The sequence below is a fragment of the Carassius gibelio genome, chromosome A7, assembly GCF_023724105.1.
Source record: "Carassius gibelio isolate Cgi1373 ecotype wild population from Czech Republic chromosome A7, carGib1.2-hapl.c, whole genome shotgun sequence".
Lineage (NCBI taxonomy): Eukaryota > Metazoa > Chordata > Actinopteri > Cypriniformes > Cyprinidae > Carassius > Carassius gibelio.
This window is the reverse complement of record NC_068377.1, coordinates 29,722,032-29,734,757: the sequence shown is the minus strand read 5'-3', so window position 1 is coordinate 29,734,757 and position 12,726 is coordinate 29,722,032. Positions and strand designations below refer to the sequence as shown.

Below are 12,726 nucleotides of genomic sequence, written 5' to 3'. Positions count from 1 at the left end.
CGTACCGCGTACCGAACCGAAAGCGTCGTACCGAACGGTTCAATACGAATACGCGTATCGTTACACCCCTAATATATATATATATATATATAGCATCACAGTTTCCACAAGAATAAAAAGCAGCACAATTTTTTCAACATTGATAACAATAAGAAATGTTTCATGAGCACCAAATCAGCATATTGGAATGATTTCAGAAGGATCATGTGACACTGAGGACTGGAGTAATGGCTGCTGAAAGTTCAGAAAATAAGTTGCATTGTAAAATGTATTAAATAAGAAAACAGTTCTTTTAAATTGCAATAATATTTCCCAACATGACTGTTTTAATGCATTTTTATCAAGTAAATGGAGCCTTGCTGAGCAGAATAAAACATTAACATAAATCATAAAATCATACTGATCCCAAACGTTTGAACAGTTGAATAGCAAATAACAAAACAATGCGAGCACAAATGACAATTGCTTAAACATAATTCATGTTTTATTCTTCACTAAAATTAAAAAAGCCAAGCTAATGCTAATGGAAATATAATGGAAATATGCTGAATGTTATTGGTAATAGTAACAAACTAATTAGAGCTTGTCTTGGGATCCAAATGGTTCTATGTAAATGTAAATGTAATCCACTCATACACAACACACATACATTGTTTCTCAATTTCAGTGGGAAACTGACCTGATTCTAGAGATTCCTGAGTGTTTATATATAGGTACCTCATAAACAATTGTTCAGCTTTTTTGAGTCCATGTTAATAGAACAATTTAGTATTTTATAATACCAGCAAACTGAACATTATCCTGTACATCAGCCAGCAGCTTTTATTGGGCTTTTATATCTTGTCAACTCATCGCATATTGCTGTATGTCAATCAAAGTTACATGTATTTTGTTTTGGAGGAGTCCCACACTACAAATGCATTGTTTGTTTTACTAACATAAGATAATTTAAAGGGGTCATGAACTGAGAAATATATTGCTTTGTTATTACAGATCAATAGATATATATACTATGCACCATAATACTAATAGTATTATAATGCTATTGAGTATTTATGCACTTGTAACCTAATAATAGGAGCGTCCATCTGGGAAGGATGTAGGCTGTCAAACATACACAACTGCTAGCCAATCATAGCAGTGGCCATTTACTCCAGCCACACCTATTCAAATAGAGCATTCCCATGAGGGCAGTCAAAACAGGACAGAAAATAGCCTATTACTTTTATATTATGATGTTTTTGATGTAAAACTTGATAACATTATTAGTGGACCTCAAAGAGAACATTACAAAATAATAAAAAGGTGGTTCATGACCCCTTTTAATGCAGTAATGACAACAATTACTGTCTGAAGTCTGCATTTTACTGAAAACACTGAACATTAGCTGTTTCTAATGATTACCCCCAACAGCCCTTTCCTGTGCACATCCCACTCTCCCTGAATATGGAATCATGAAAGGGTCAAACTTCACATACGGAAGCAAGGTGACTTTCAGGTATCACTGTCACTGTTAGATGTAGAGTCAGTTTCTAGAGGTATTGTATAGCTAACTTTAATAGATCAATTTTAATATGGGAGAGACTATTTCTGTTTAATAGCATAACGAGAAAGTACAATATTTTTGTGGGTTGGTATGCAAATATTCTTTGCATTTTCTGCTCTGCTGCAGTTGTGAGAAGGGGTATGTCCCTCAGGAGCCAATAGAAAGCCAGTGTCAAACGGATTTGAAGTGGAGCAGAGAGCCCCATGTTTGCCAGCCTGTTACCTGTGGTGAGCCCCCATTGGTTGATTATGCTGAATATACCCTCAACGGGAAAGTGTACCTCTCCACGCTAACGTATACCTGCATAGAAGGATACAGGTAAAGTATGATACATCTTTATCCCTTTATGACTTTATGAAAATTTTAGCAAGCGCAGTATAGGACAGGGGACCAATATTGGCATGTGTGCTTTACGTTGGCAACCCCTGCTATAAAAAATAAAAAAAATATTCTGAATGGTATGGTTGATTTTAAGACATTTAAATGTCTGAGAATGCATTGACTTTCCCTTTTCTTTTTGTTTTCTTTTTTTGTGTGTAAAGTTTGCAGGGTGCCATGGAACTGAAGTGTGAGTCATCAGGAGAGTGGGCATCTCCTCCCCCTATCTGTGCCAGAGTGGACTGTGGCAAACCTCCTCCTTTGAAGGATGCTGTGATTAAGGGTGACAACTTTACACTGGGTAACATGATCACCTATGTTTGCAAAGAGGGGTAATTAATTTCATATATGCATTTTTTTTTGTTGCCAACCGATTTGATCCATTTGTGTGATGCCCTATTAAATATCTTTTTCGGTCACTCTAGTAATGACATGATTGATTTGTAAAATATTGTCTTATTGTAGATACACCCTTCTTGGTGTAGACACTCAAGAATGCCTCCCAAGTGGCAACTGGACTCATTATTCTGCCCAGTGTGTGCCTCGGTCTTGTGGACCACCACCCCAAGTTGACCATGCGTTACCTGTCACTGGACACCAGCTTTTTGGGGACACTGCTATCTACTTCTGCGATGATGGCTACACTGCTGGTAACAATACAAAACTGTTCTGCAATGCCCAAGGTGTTTGGGCACCCCCAGATGGATTTGGCATTCCTCACTGCATTGCCGACTTCTGCCAGAGTCCCCCGGATTTACCTCACGCCATTCTGGACTCCATCAACAAACCAAAGTATTTAAGCAACACAGAGGTCAGCTACAAGTGTGAGGAGGGATTTGTTCTCAACACAACAGGAACCCTGAGGTGCATGATAGGGGGAGAGTGGACACCCTTGCCTTTGGATATTGGCTGTATGCCTGTCAGATGCTCAAAGCCAGACAGTATTAAGAAGGGCTATGTAAGTGGGGACAATTATAGTTTTGGAGCAGTGATTGCGTACAGCTGTGACAAAGGATATTTTATTCGCGGAGAGAAGAGGAGAATTTGTAAAGCCAACGGTGAGTGGGGAGGTGTCTTGCCCATATGCCAACCTATTTCTTGTCCCAGCCCTCCTCGCTTGGCAAATGGTTTTATCCAGGTAAATACAGTACCGTCTCCCTGTAATGCATTATATATTGGTACCAAATTGATTTCATTTTTAGTTTATTTCTAATTTTGCCTGTTAGCACATTTTGAGCCAATTAAATGTATTTCTAAATCATTTATTTAATCCATAATTACATATGTATGATACTTTTTCCCCCATAGGGCCGAAGGAGAAAGAACGGTTATGTGTATAGCAGTAGAGTGACCTATGCTTGCAATGATGGTTATCACCTAACCGGAAAGCCTGAACGTATATGCATGGCCAATAAGCAGTGGTCAAACAACAATCCTCCTGTTTGTATCCTCCTCACCTGCCCTACCCCACCTGATATCAAAAATGGCCGTTATCATGGCTCCACATTTGAAGTCGGCAGCAAGGTGGAATTTGCCTGCAACGAGGGATATGAACTCATAGGAGATTCTGTATGGACTTGTTTGAAGTTTGGAAATTGGGACAAGAGTGTAACCCCACGTTGTTCCCCAGTTCAGTGCCCCGAACCACCTTTAGAGGAGAATCACCTTGTACTGCATAGATTAGATTCTAACTCAGCCATTGTGGAGCTTTCTTGTGAGGAAGGTTATGTTCTCCATGGTGCACGAACTCTTCGTTGTACCCCATCCCAGGAGTGGAATGACTCTTTTCCTGTCTGCAAACAAGTCTTTTGTGGACCTCCCCCTGAGGTTGCCTTTGGTGACCCATCCAAAGCACTTTGGTACTTTGGTAGCGTGGTAACCTTCTCATGCATGGTTGGCTTTACACTTCGGAAGGAAGCTTCTGTTCGCTGCCAGGCAGATGGGTACTGGAGTAAACCTTATCCCGAATGCATTCCTATTGAATGCCCACAGCCTGAAGACATACCAAATGGAATTGTGGATGTTCAAGGACTAATGTATCTTAGTACTGCTGTCTATAGCTGTAAGGCAGGGTATGATTTAGCAGGTAACAGCACTGTGCTTTGTGGTCAAAGTGGACAGTGGATAGGAATTGTACCTGTATGTCACCCTGTTAAGTGTGTTGCGCCCAAGGAGATTGTCAATGGCTATGTTAGGTACACCAGGCTTCAGTTTAGCCAATCCGTTACATATTCCTGCCACAGGGGATACCACCTACAAGGCTCAGAAACCCTTACCTGTTTGGAGAATGGACAGTGGCAGCAGGAGGCTCCTACTTGTGTGCAGATCTACTGTTCTCCTCCAAAACCAATTGAGAATGGCTTTGTAGAGGGACGGGACCGCAAATTTGGGGTTACTATCTTCTATAGCTGCTTCCCAGGTTTCCTACTAGTTGGTAATAATCATCTCACCTGTGAAGAACATGGCTGGTCAAGCTCTGAGCCCAAATGTATTCCTGCTGACTGTGGCCTGCCTCCGCATATTGATTTTGGTGACTACTCAAAGGTCAGAGAACAGTCAGCAGAAGACGACGATGCTCTTACAAGCCAACATTTACCAGTAGAAAACAGCTTTTTACATGGTTCCCTGGTTCAATATCATTGTCATGCTGGGTATGAAATTAATGGAGACATTGTGTTGATGTGCCAAGAATATGGCACATGGAATGGAACTGCCCCTGTGTGTGTTCCGGTACAATGTGAGACTCCACCCAGCCCTGAATATGGATCAGTTATGTTAACAGATAGCGCACTTGGCAGCCTTGCGGAGTACAGTTGCGAGGAGGGTTACGAGCTTAATAGACAGACCATCCGACAGTGCATTTCTGGGAAGCAGTGGAGTGATGACGCTCCTCGCTGTTTGCCCATCTCTTGTGGTAACCCTGGCGGCATTGCAAATGGTGAGGTGATTGGAAAATCCTTTCATTTCAAGGCACTTATTCACTACGAGTGCCATAATGGGTTTGTCCTTGAGGGTGTTGAAACTAGAACTTGCCAGGTTGATGGGAAATGGGATAGCAAAGCTCCATTGTGTAGAGCAGTCTCCTGTGGGCGCCCTGTTGTATCAAAGAATGTTTTAGTAAAAGGAGACGACTATACATTTGGAAAGAGGTTGTTGTTCAGCTGCAATCTTGGCTTCCTCTTACAGGGAACACCAACCAGTGTTTGTTTAGCCAATGGAAGTTGGAGTGAGGCTCCTCCAAAGTGCCTCCCAGCCAACTGTGGTCAACCACCCGTAATCGAAAATGGCAGAGTAACAGGCACAGATTATGGTTACAACAGTATGGTTAGGTATGCTTGTGACATTGGATACATCTTGACAGGAAATCCTACACTAATATGCAGAGCTGATGGACTATGGGATGACCCTCCTCCACGGTGTGACGTAGTCACATGTGACCCACCTGAGGATATTAGCCATGGTTACCTGAATGGATCAAGCTTTAATTTTGATGATGTTGTGGAGTACATTTGTTTCCCAGGCTATGAAGTTGTTGGCAGTTCAGTTTTGCGATGTGCTGCCGAGGGTGTCTGGCTGGGGCAAGTTCCAGAATGTCGACCTTGTGTTTGCAGTCCCCCAGTTCTGAAGTACGGTGCTATTCTCGGCCGAGACCACACCTGTGGTACAAGCATCTGGTTCCGATGTAATGAAGGCTATAAAACTCTTGGCCCCACAGAGGCAAAATGTGACAAGGGTGGAGTGTGGAGTCCAGGAGTACCCATCTGCACCCGAGGGAGATGTTCCAGCCCTCCTCCAGCTGTGCCTAATGCTGTCGTACAAGGCAGAGCTTCCTACTCCATTGACACTGTCACTTACCGGTGTAGGCCAGGGTATAATTTAAAAGGTTCCCCCCATCTGTCCTGTGGAAGGTTGGGCAGATGGGGAGAGCCAAACCTGAACTGTGAACCCATTTCTTGTGGAGTTCCTCCTCTTATCCCAAATGCAGAGACTGCTGGAGTGGTGTTAACCTATGGCCGCAAAGCTCAGTACAGGTAATCGGACATAACATAAACATAAATAACTGAATTGTATAAATAACAATTAAACAAATAACAAGAGCTGAATGTTTCCACTTGACACAGGTGTAAAGAAGGTTTTGAATTAGCAACAAAGACTGATTCAATAATCTGTCAAAGTGATGGCACCTGGTCCAAACACAGCGTCAGATGTCGACCTTCACCCTGCAGCCTTCCTGCAAACCTCACCCATCTAGTCATCACAGGCAAGCAGCTCACAGCTGTAGGGAGCACAGTCAAAATCTCCTGTAGACCAGGGTACTATCTTGAGGGACCTGGATTATCTGAATGTTCAGTAAGTGATATGTCAAGATGATTGTTTTGTGTGGACATTCCTTGCTTCATTTCTTGACAATTTTTTATTATTAATATGTTATTTCCCTTTTATTTGATCCAGGTCTCTGGCAAATGGTCTCCACCTTTCTCTTCCAAGTCTTGTGTGCCTGTTATTTGTGAGAAACCTCTCCCCATTCTCAATGGCTTGGTTGAGGGCAAGAGCTACAATTATGGAGATATTATTAACTATAGTTGTCTACCAGGATTTGAACTACAGGTACATTATTTTTATCCATCCATTTTTTGTCCTATGTAAGGTCGCAGGGATGCTAGAGCCTATCCCAGTGTCTCGGGTCATAGGCAGGGAAAACCCTGAAGAAATGGCTAGTTCATCACAGGATTTAGAAATTATGTACAGTAGTTAAAACAAATTAGTTAATTGTCAACGAAGCTAAAGATATTTTGCAAAGAAACAGCATGAAAGGGAAGAAATATAAACTAATACCATATTCCCCCCAAACCATTGCCCCAATAAATGTGTTTCTAATTAAGATGAATAAGAGGAAACCAAGAGAATGAATGATGCATTCTTATTTCTTGTCATCTAGGGGGATTCTGTTCAGACATGTCAAGGTGATAAAACCTGGGGTGGAACTCAGCCAGTGTGTGCCGGTAAGACTTTTCACAATGCAGATCATGCTAATGTAGTAAGAAAATTAATGAATTGTTATTAATATTATTATCATCCTGCTTGATCTCTAAACTCATCTTTTGTCTCTTATTTTTAGCTGTGTCATGTGGTGCTCCACCTGTGGTTCCCCATGCGGTTACTCTGTCCAGTGGTCAGACGTACCAAAGTTTTGTGAGTTATATGTGTCATCCAGGGCTGAGTTTGGTTGGTTCACAGAACCTCACTTGTCAAGCAGATGGAAAATGGAGCTTACCTACACCATCATGTGAATGTAAGAATAAATAAACAGTCACTCTTTAGCCTTTAAGTAACACAGAAAAAATTCAAAGTCTTTCAGTGTTCCTCTATTTAACCTTTTTTATTTTCTTCTCCTTTTCACAAATGTACATACACACAAACTCTCAGTTCCAGGTGGCTGTGAGAGGATAATAGACTTGCTGAATGGTAAAGTGCAGGAGCACAACCTGTCCAGCAGACGTGCTGTTGAATTTCACTGTAACAAAGGCTACACACTGCAGGGAGAGTCTCTCATCATGTGTGTGGGAAACGGCTCCTGGAGTTCACCTTTCCCTGTCTGTATACGTATGTCAAGCACTATGGTTTTTGCAATACACTGTTTGTTCATTGACTTATTGATGTTTTTAGTGCACACACAAGTCTTTCAAAAACAGATATTCCCTCAAACTTTGCAAGATTTTGCACAACAGACATTTTTGGATAAGAAATTCCACAACCAAATTGGTAAAAGACTTTTGTTAGGCCTTATCAGTGAGACCATTGCAGAATACCTGTTTTCCCAACAAGGAACACATAAGCTTAACGTCAGATTTCTAAGAACTTGTTACTTCATTGTAGTTGTAAGTCAGCAAAGCCATTTACGATATCAGATAAATTTGCTTGAAGATACCGTACATGACTCCAATCTTATCCCCCCACAGCCAAATCATGCCCCCCTCCTCCTGGCTGGACTGAAGGCAGTGTCAATGCTACTCAGATGGTTTTCATGGTAGGCCAGTCGGTATCAGTCAGTTGTCCTAAAGGTCAGCGGGTCAAAGGTAACCGGGGAAAAAGTATCGCCCTCTTAACTTGCAGGAGTGATCAGAGCTGGACCCCCATCAGATCAGTGTGTGAGAGTGAGTACAAACATTCGTTATTTCCACCTTGTATTTTTCAGTGGCTTTAGATGATAAAAAATACAAATAAATATTCATGCTAATATATGATTTTACAGCCCCAAAGGCATTTTTCACCAAAATGTCAGAAGAATTTTTTACTTATTATTAATACAAATACATTTTCTTTGTCTTTGGGTCATACTTCAAATCACATTTTAGCTTCTCTCTTCTTCACTTCTCTATCCCATGCATCCTGTGTGGTTCTGCTAAACCATATACATTATGAATAACTTGCATAAACAAAACAGAAAGCAAATTGACTTCCCCTTTTTTTTTTGGTAAAGTGGAAATTTGTTAAGTTGTAGTAGGTTAAGACACTCTGGAATTTTAGTCTATGCATTTGCAATACATTGAATCGTTCTGACTCAAGCACAGCTGCAGATTACAGTAGCTTGAGGAGTGAGTTTGACCAATATCTTTTGTTCCTCATTCAGGCTGCAGCATCACAATTAGTGCTCCTTTTCTTATTGCATGGTACCTTTATAATATACTATCTGTGTTGGTTTATTTTGTTGGAAATCACTTGTATTTTCTTCTGTCCATGTTACTTCTGCACGTTATCATTCAAAATATTAGAAGCCTGCTCTCTTAATGCTCATTTGTTGTGTTGTATAATTTGTGATATTTTGTTCCTTGGGCATTTTGCATGATAGCTCTGCAGTATGATATGTGTAGTTCTAAATGTATGTTGTTGTTTTTTTTTTTTTATCTGATCCTGTCAGTGTGTGTATATATTCACTTTTCTCTCTGTGAGACACCTGCTGAATTTTACTCACTGCTTGTAACATCACTATTTTCAGATATGGAAAGATACGATGATATAATTTCTCAAATGTGCATTTCTCGTGCACCATCTCCTGTTTTGTTTGTATGTTCCCAACACTATTTAGGCTTCCTGTTACACAAAATTTATGTGAAAAAAAAATTAACTTAGATTAAAATGAGAGCGCATGAAAATGCCATTTCATAACAAAACTTGAAATGCCCCAAAAGCTCTCTTTAGTTCTTCACTGGACTGCTCAGCCATGCTGAGAATCTTCCTCTCTAATTTACTGGTACGGTCCATTTTAATTACACACAGGGGTGTCCTGTGGCCCACCAATGTACATGGCAAATGGTGTAGTCCGTGGGGCAGTGTTCCAGTTTGGAGATGTGGTGGTGTACTCATGTTATGCAGGCTACACCATGGAGGGTTCTAGCAGGAGTGTGTGCTTGGAGAATGGCACTTGGACCCCACTCCCTACCTGCAAAGGTAGCAGAAGGAACCACCCTTAAATCACACTTGGAGTTCTCACTTCAGCCTTTTTCTTCATCTTTGCATCTTGTGACTCATTTTGACTGGTCTTGCACATCTACACATGTAAACACAAGCACTGAGCACTTTAGACAATGGTGTTCGGCCACACTGCTAGTTAATGGATATAGATTAACTAGCCAAATGTGCACATTTTGGTGTCAAGAGCGTAATTAAACTTCACACAAAACTCCAAGTTCCATGTCCTTTCTGTACAATATTGTAAACATATAATATTGAAGGTGTTGACCTACGCTACCTATCAAAAGTTTGGGGTCGGTAAGATTTTTTAATTCTATTGAAAAAAAGTATTTTGCTTATAGAGCTGCTTCTATTTTGTTTCAAAATACAGTAATGCTGTTGAAATATTTGGGTATTTTCATTTTACATTTATATCAGCCATTTAGTGTCCATGATCCTTCAGAAATCAGTCCGAAGATTTAAGTCTGGTGCTCAAGAAACATCTTATCAACTGAACGTATCAGTTTTGTAAAAGGTTGTGCTTCTTAATATTTGTATATATGTGTATGTTTTTTTTTTTTTATCATACCCCCAAAAATTTGAATGGTTGTATAAGGAATACGACTTTGCCTTAAATTCTAGTATTGCCTCTAGCTCCTCATAAAGTATAATAGTATTATTAATTTCAATAATTAACAATAATCCTTTTAATTATGAAATTAATTTATATATAGTCCCTTACAAGTAAACATTAACAGGGTGCTATGCAGCGATATGTAGCTAACAGAAACTTAATGTCAAAGATGTATTGCATATTTTAGCATTGCTAGAATGTTATATTGACCAATTCAGGACCAGAATTTGTTTTATAATATTTATTGAACACAGTATTGTCCCACAGAGATTATAGAGATGGGCTTTGGTGTGGATGCCACTCTTTTCAACAATGCATGATTTGTTTTACTTTTTTTTTTTTTTTTGCATGCTATAACTGTATATTACATTGCAAGACTCTTTCAGTTCGCTTTTTCGTTGGCTTGTCTGGTTTGTGTGCTTGTGGAAAATCTAATTTTAAGTCTAATTTTAAACTGGTTTTAACGTCTAACATCTGGTTCTTCTTTGAATGCTGCATGTAATTTAGAATTCTGTTAGGACACTGATTGTACTGCTATTTGTTGTGATTCTGTCAGTTTCCTCACTGCACCAATCATGTTTTGTGTGTTTGTACAGCTGTGTGTTGGCTCCAGTGTCAGAATGGAGGCGTGTGCCAGAGACCAAACACTTGCTCCTGTCCAGATGGCTGGATGGGCCGATTTTGCGAGGAGCGTAAGTTCACTCACAGACATGTGTGATGCAACAGCAGCACTCACAAACAGAGGTTATTAGTATTTCCAAATGAAAGCAGTCTATTACTTAAGGCAACATTTCATGAATCAGTAAAATCATGCATTACAATTATTACTCATTAACAATCACCCCACACACAAAGCTGCATTTCTCTGTGGCTTCCAGAACTGTTGTATGTGGTGTGAATGTCTATACATGCATGAATGTTTGGGAAATAGGAGACCAAGAGGTTTAAGCAACATTTTGTCTCATTCTGCTTTTTCCTGCAGCGATCTGCATCCTACCATGTCTCAATGGAGGACGCTGTGTAGCTCCATACCAGTGTGAATGTCCAACAGGATGGACAGGCACACGCTGCCATACTGGTAAGATTGTGTGTTTGTGAATGATGACTTGTGCTATTCGTCAAGAAAATGTATTACTTAAATGATGTTTAGTAGCAGGACTAGGCAACTTGATGTACTGCATGTTACCTGCAGTGTTTGGTCTGCAGGTTTTACTGATCACCTAACTGGTTTGCATTCTTCAGTTGTGTTCAGATTCTTTGTGTTTTATCAGTCTCGACCAGTGTTGATTCATACGATGTGTCTGTCAGGACAAAGGTCTGTAGGGCAAAGAGGAATCCTGGAAATGCTTGATTCCTCTGAAATTACAAGGGGATAAATGTTCCCCTTTAAGAACCCTTCTGGTTGTGCTCCAGAACAGACTGTGTGAATGTATGTGTTAAAGAAAGAATGTAGTTTCTCTCCTCGCCCTTTCTCTTTTTAGAAAGATACAGTAAATGTGCACTGAATTAGTGGTGAATGATTGGTTGCTTTTTATGTGTGTTCTTAGCTGTGTGTTCCATGCCCTGTTTGAATGGAGGCCGATGTATCCGACCCAACAGATGTCACTGCAGTCAAGGATGGGGAGGATATGACTGCTCCAGGTAAGCCACACACAAACTAGGTATATTTGACATGTTCATATTACCTTATGCATGTGCATACATCACATTAAATAATTTGATGAACCACAGATCATCAAGACAAATCCTCAACAGATTGTCAGCGTATTACACAACAAAACAATAAATTACCCAGTTGGGAGATTGCTGTTGATTGTAAAAGACTAGTGAAACTATTGAGAAATACAGACGAGAACAAGCCTTCTCTAAACTCTGCGGTGTATGAATGTGAAATTATAAGACATGCTTAGTTTCATGATAGCATATCTATTACAGTAAACTTCCCAGTAAACCACAGTATATTTCCCAGGGCTCTACAGTTTGTTTCAATCCAATCTCTGAGTTGGCATAAGGATAGGAAATAGATACTGCTGCTGTTTCTATTGCGATTCATTCTTTTAAGTAATTAGCTTCTTCCCTAATTTTTTATTTATTTACTGATTCAGTACCAGTGTCATGATTTAGTTACATTTTATAACTTAGTTACATTTTCATGGTCCATCAGTCTGAACTGCACCAAATGCACCAATGCCTCAAGAAAGTACGATCATAAATGTTTTTGAATTGTATTTAGTTATGGTGGTAATATTTGGATCAAAAAGGATATTTAATGGTCTTCAGCTGATCTTGGATTATTAATTATTGTCTTTCAGAAAAAGAAGATCTGCATACTTTCATTTTTAATGTGCCACACCACAAGGATTCGAGTCTGAATGTGTTGGAAAAACATTTTCTCTTTCTCTCAGAAAGCTCCAAGTGGTTTTGTAAAATAAAGCTGTATTTTTTCATGTAGAAAATTAAACAGTATTAAATATATGCTGCTGCTATATACATGAACTTGTATGATGTGTAAAAATGATGTGATTGTCCAGTGTACATGTATATAAACTATTATTTTCATGTTTTAGAAAACACTACTATATGAAAACCAACTGTAATTCTCATTCCCACTTTTAATTTTGAAGAATTTTCAATTAAACTTCAGTTTTTTATACTTGCTTGTCTCATATGACTAATAAACATTTGACCTGAACAAATTGTACAATACAAGAATTTT

General features: G+C 39.6%; 1 protein-coding gene across 2 annotated transcripts in view; it reads left to right on the top strand.

Annotated features, from left to right (window-relative positions):
• LOC128017128 (sushi, von Willebrand factor type A, EGF and pentraxin domain-containing protein 1) overlaps positions 1-12,663 on the top strand; it is a 53,007-nt gene extending 40,344 nt beyond the window's left edge. Inside the window, exons 33-48 of one of the 2 annotated variants that reach the window (XM_052602352.1) lie at positions 1,414-1,498; positions 1,673-1,864; positions 2,089-2,256; positions 2,390-3,062; positions 3,233-5,955; positions 6,046-6,274; positions 6,377-6,532; positions 6,864-6,927; positions 7,044-7,217; positions 7,352-7,528; positions 7,885-8,079; positions 9,203-9,373; positions 10,607-10,702; positions 10,993-11,088; positions 11,558-11,651; positions 12,323-12,663. In XM_052602352.1, the coding sequence (XP_052458312.1) occupies positions 1,414-1,498; positions 1,673-1,864; positions 2,089-2,256; positions 2,390-3,062; positions 3,233-5,955; positions 6,046-6,274; positions 6,377-6,532; positions 6,864-6,927; positions 7,044-7,217; positions 7,352-7,528; positions 7,885-8,079; positions 9,203-9,373; positions 10,607-10,702; positions 10,993-11,088; positions 11,558-11,651; positions 12,323-12,353 (5,324 nt within the window). In that variant the 3' untranslated portion in view covers positions 12,354-12,663. The remainder of the gene's footprint in view (positions 1-1,413; positions 1,499-1,672; positions 1,865-2,088; positions 2,257-2,389; positions 3,063-3,232; positions 5,956-6,045; positions 6,275-6,376; positions 6,533-6,863; positions 6,928-7,043; positions 7,218-7,351; positions 7,529-7,884; positions 8,080-9,202; positions 9,374-10,606; positions 10,703-10,992; positions 11,089-11,557; positions 11,652-12,322) is intronic. The other variant, XM_052602353.1, reaches the window with a different exon arrangement.
• Positions 12,664-12,726: the final 63 nt, after the last annotated feature.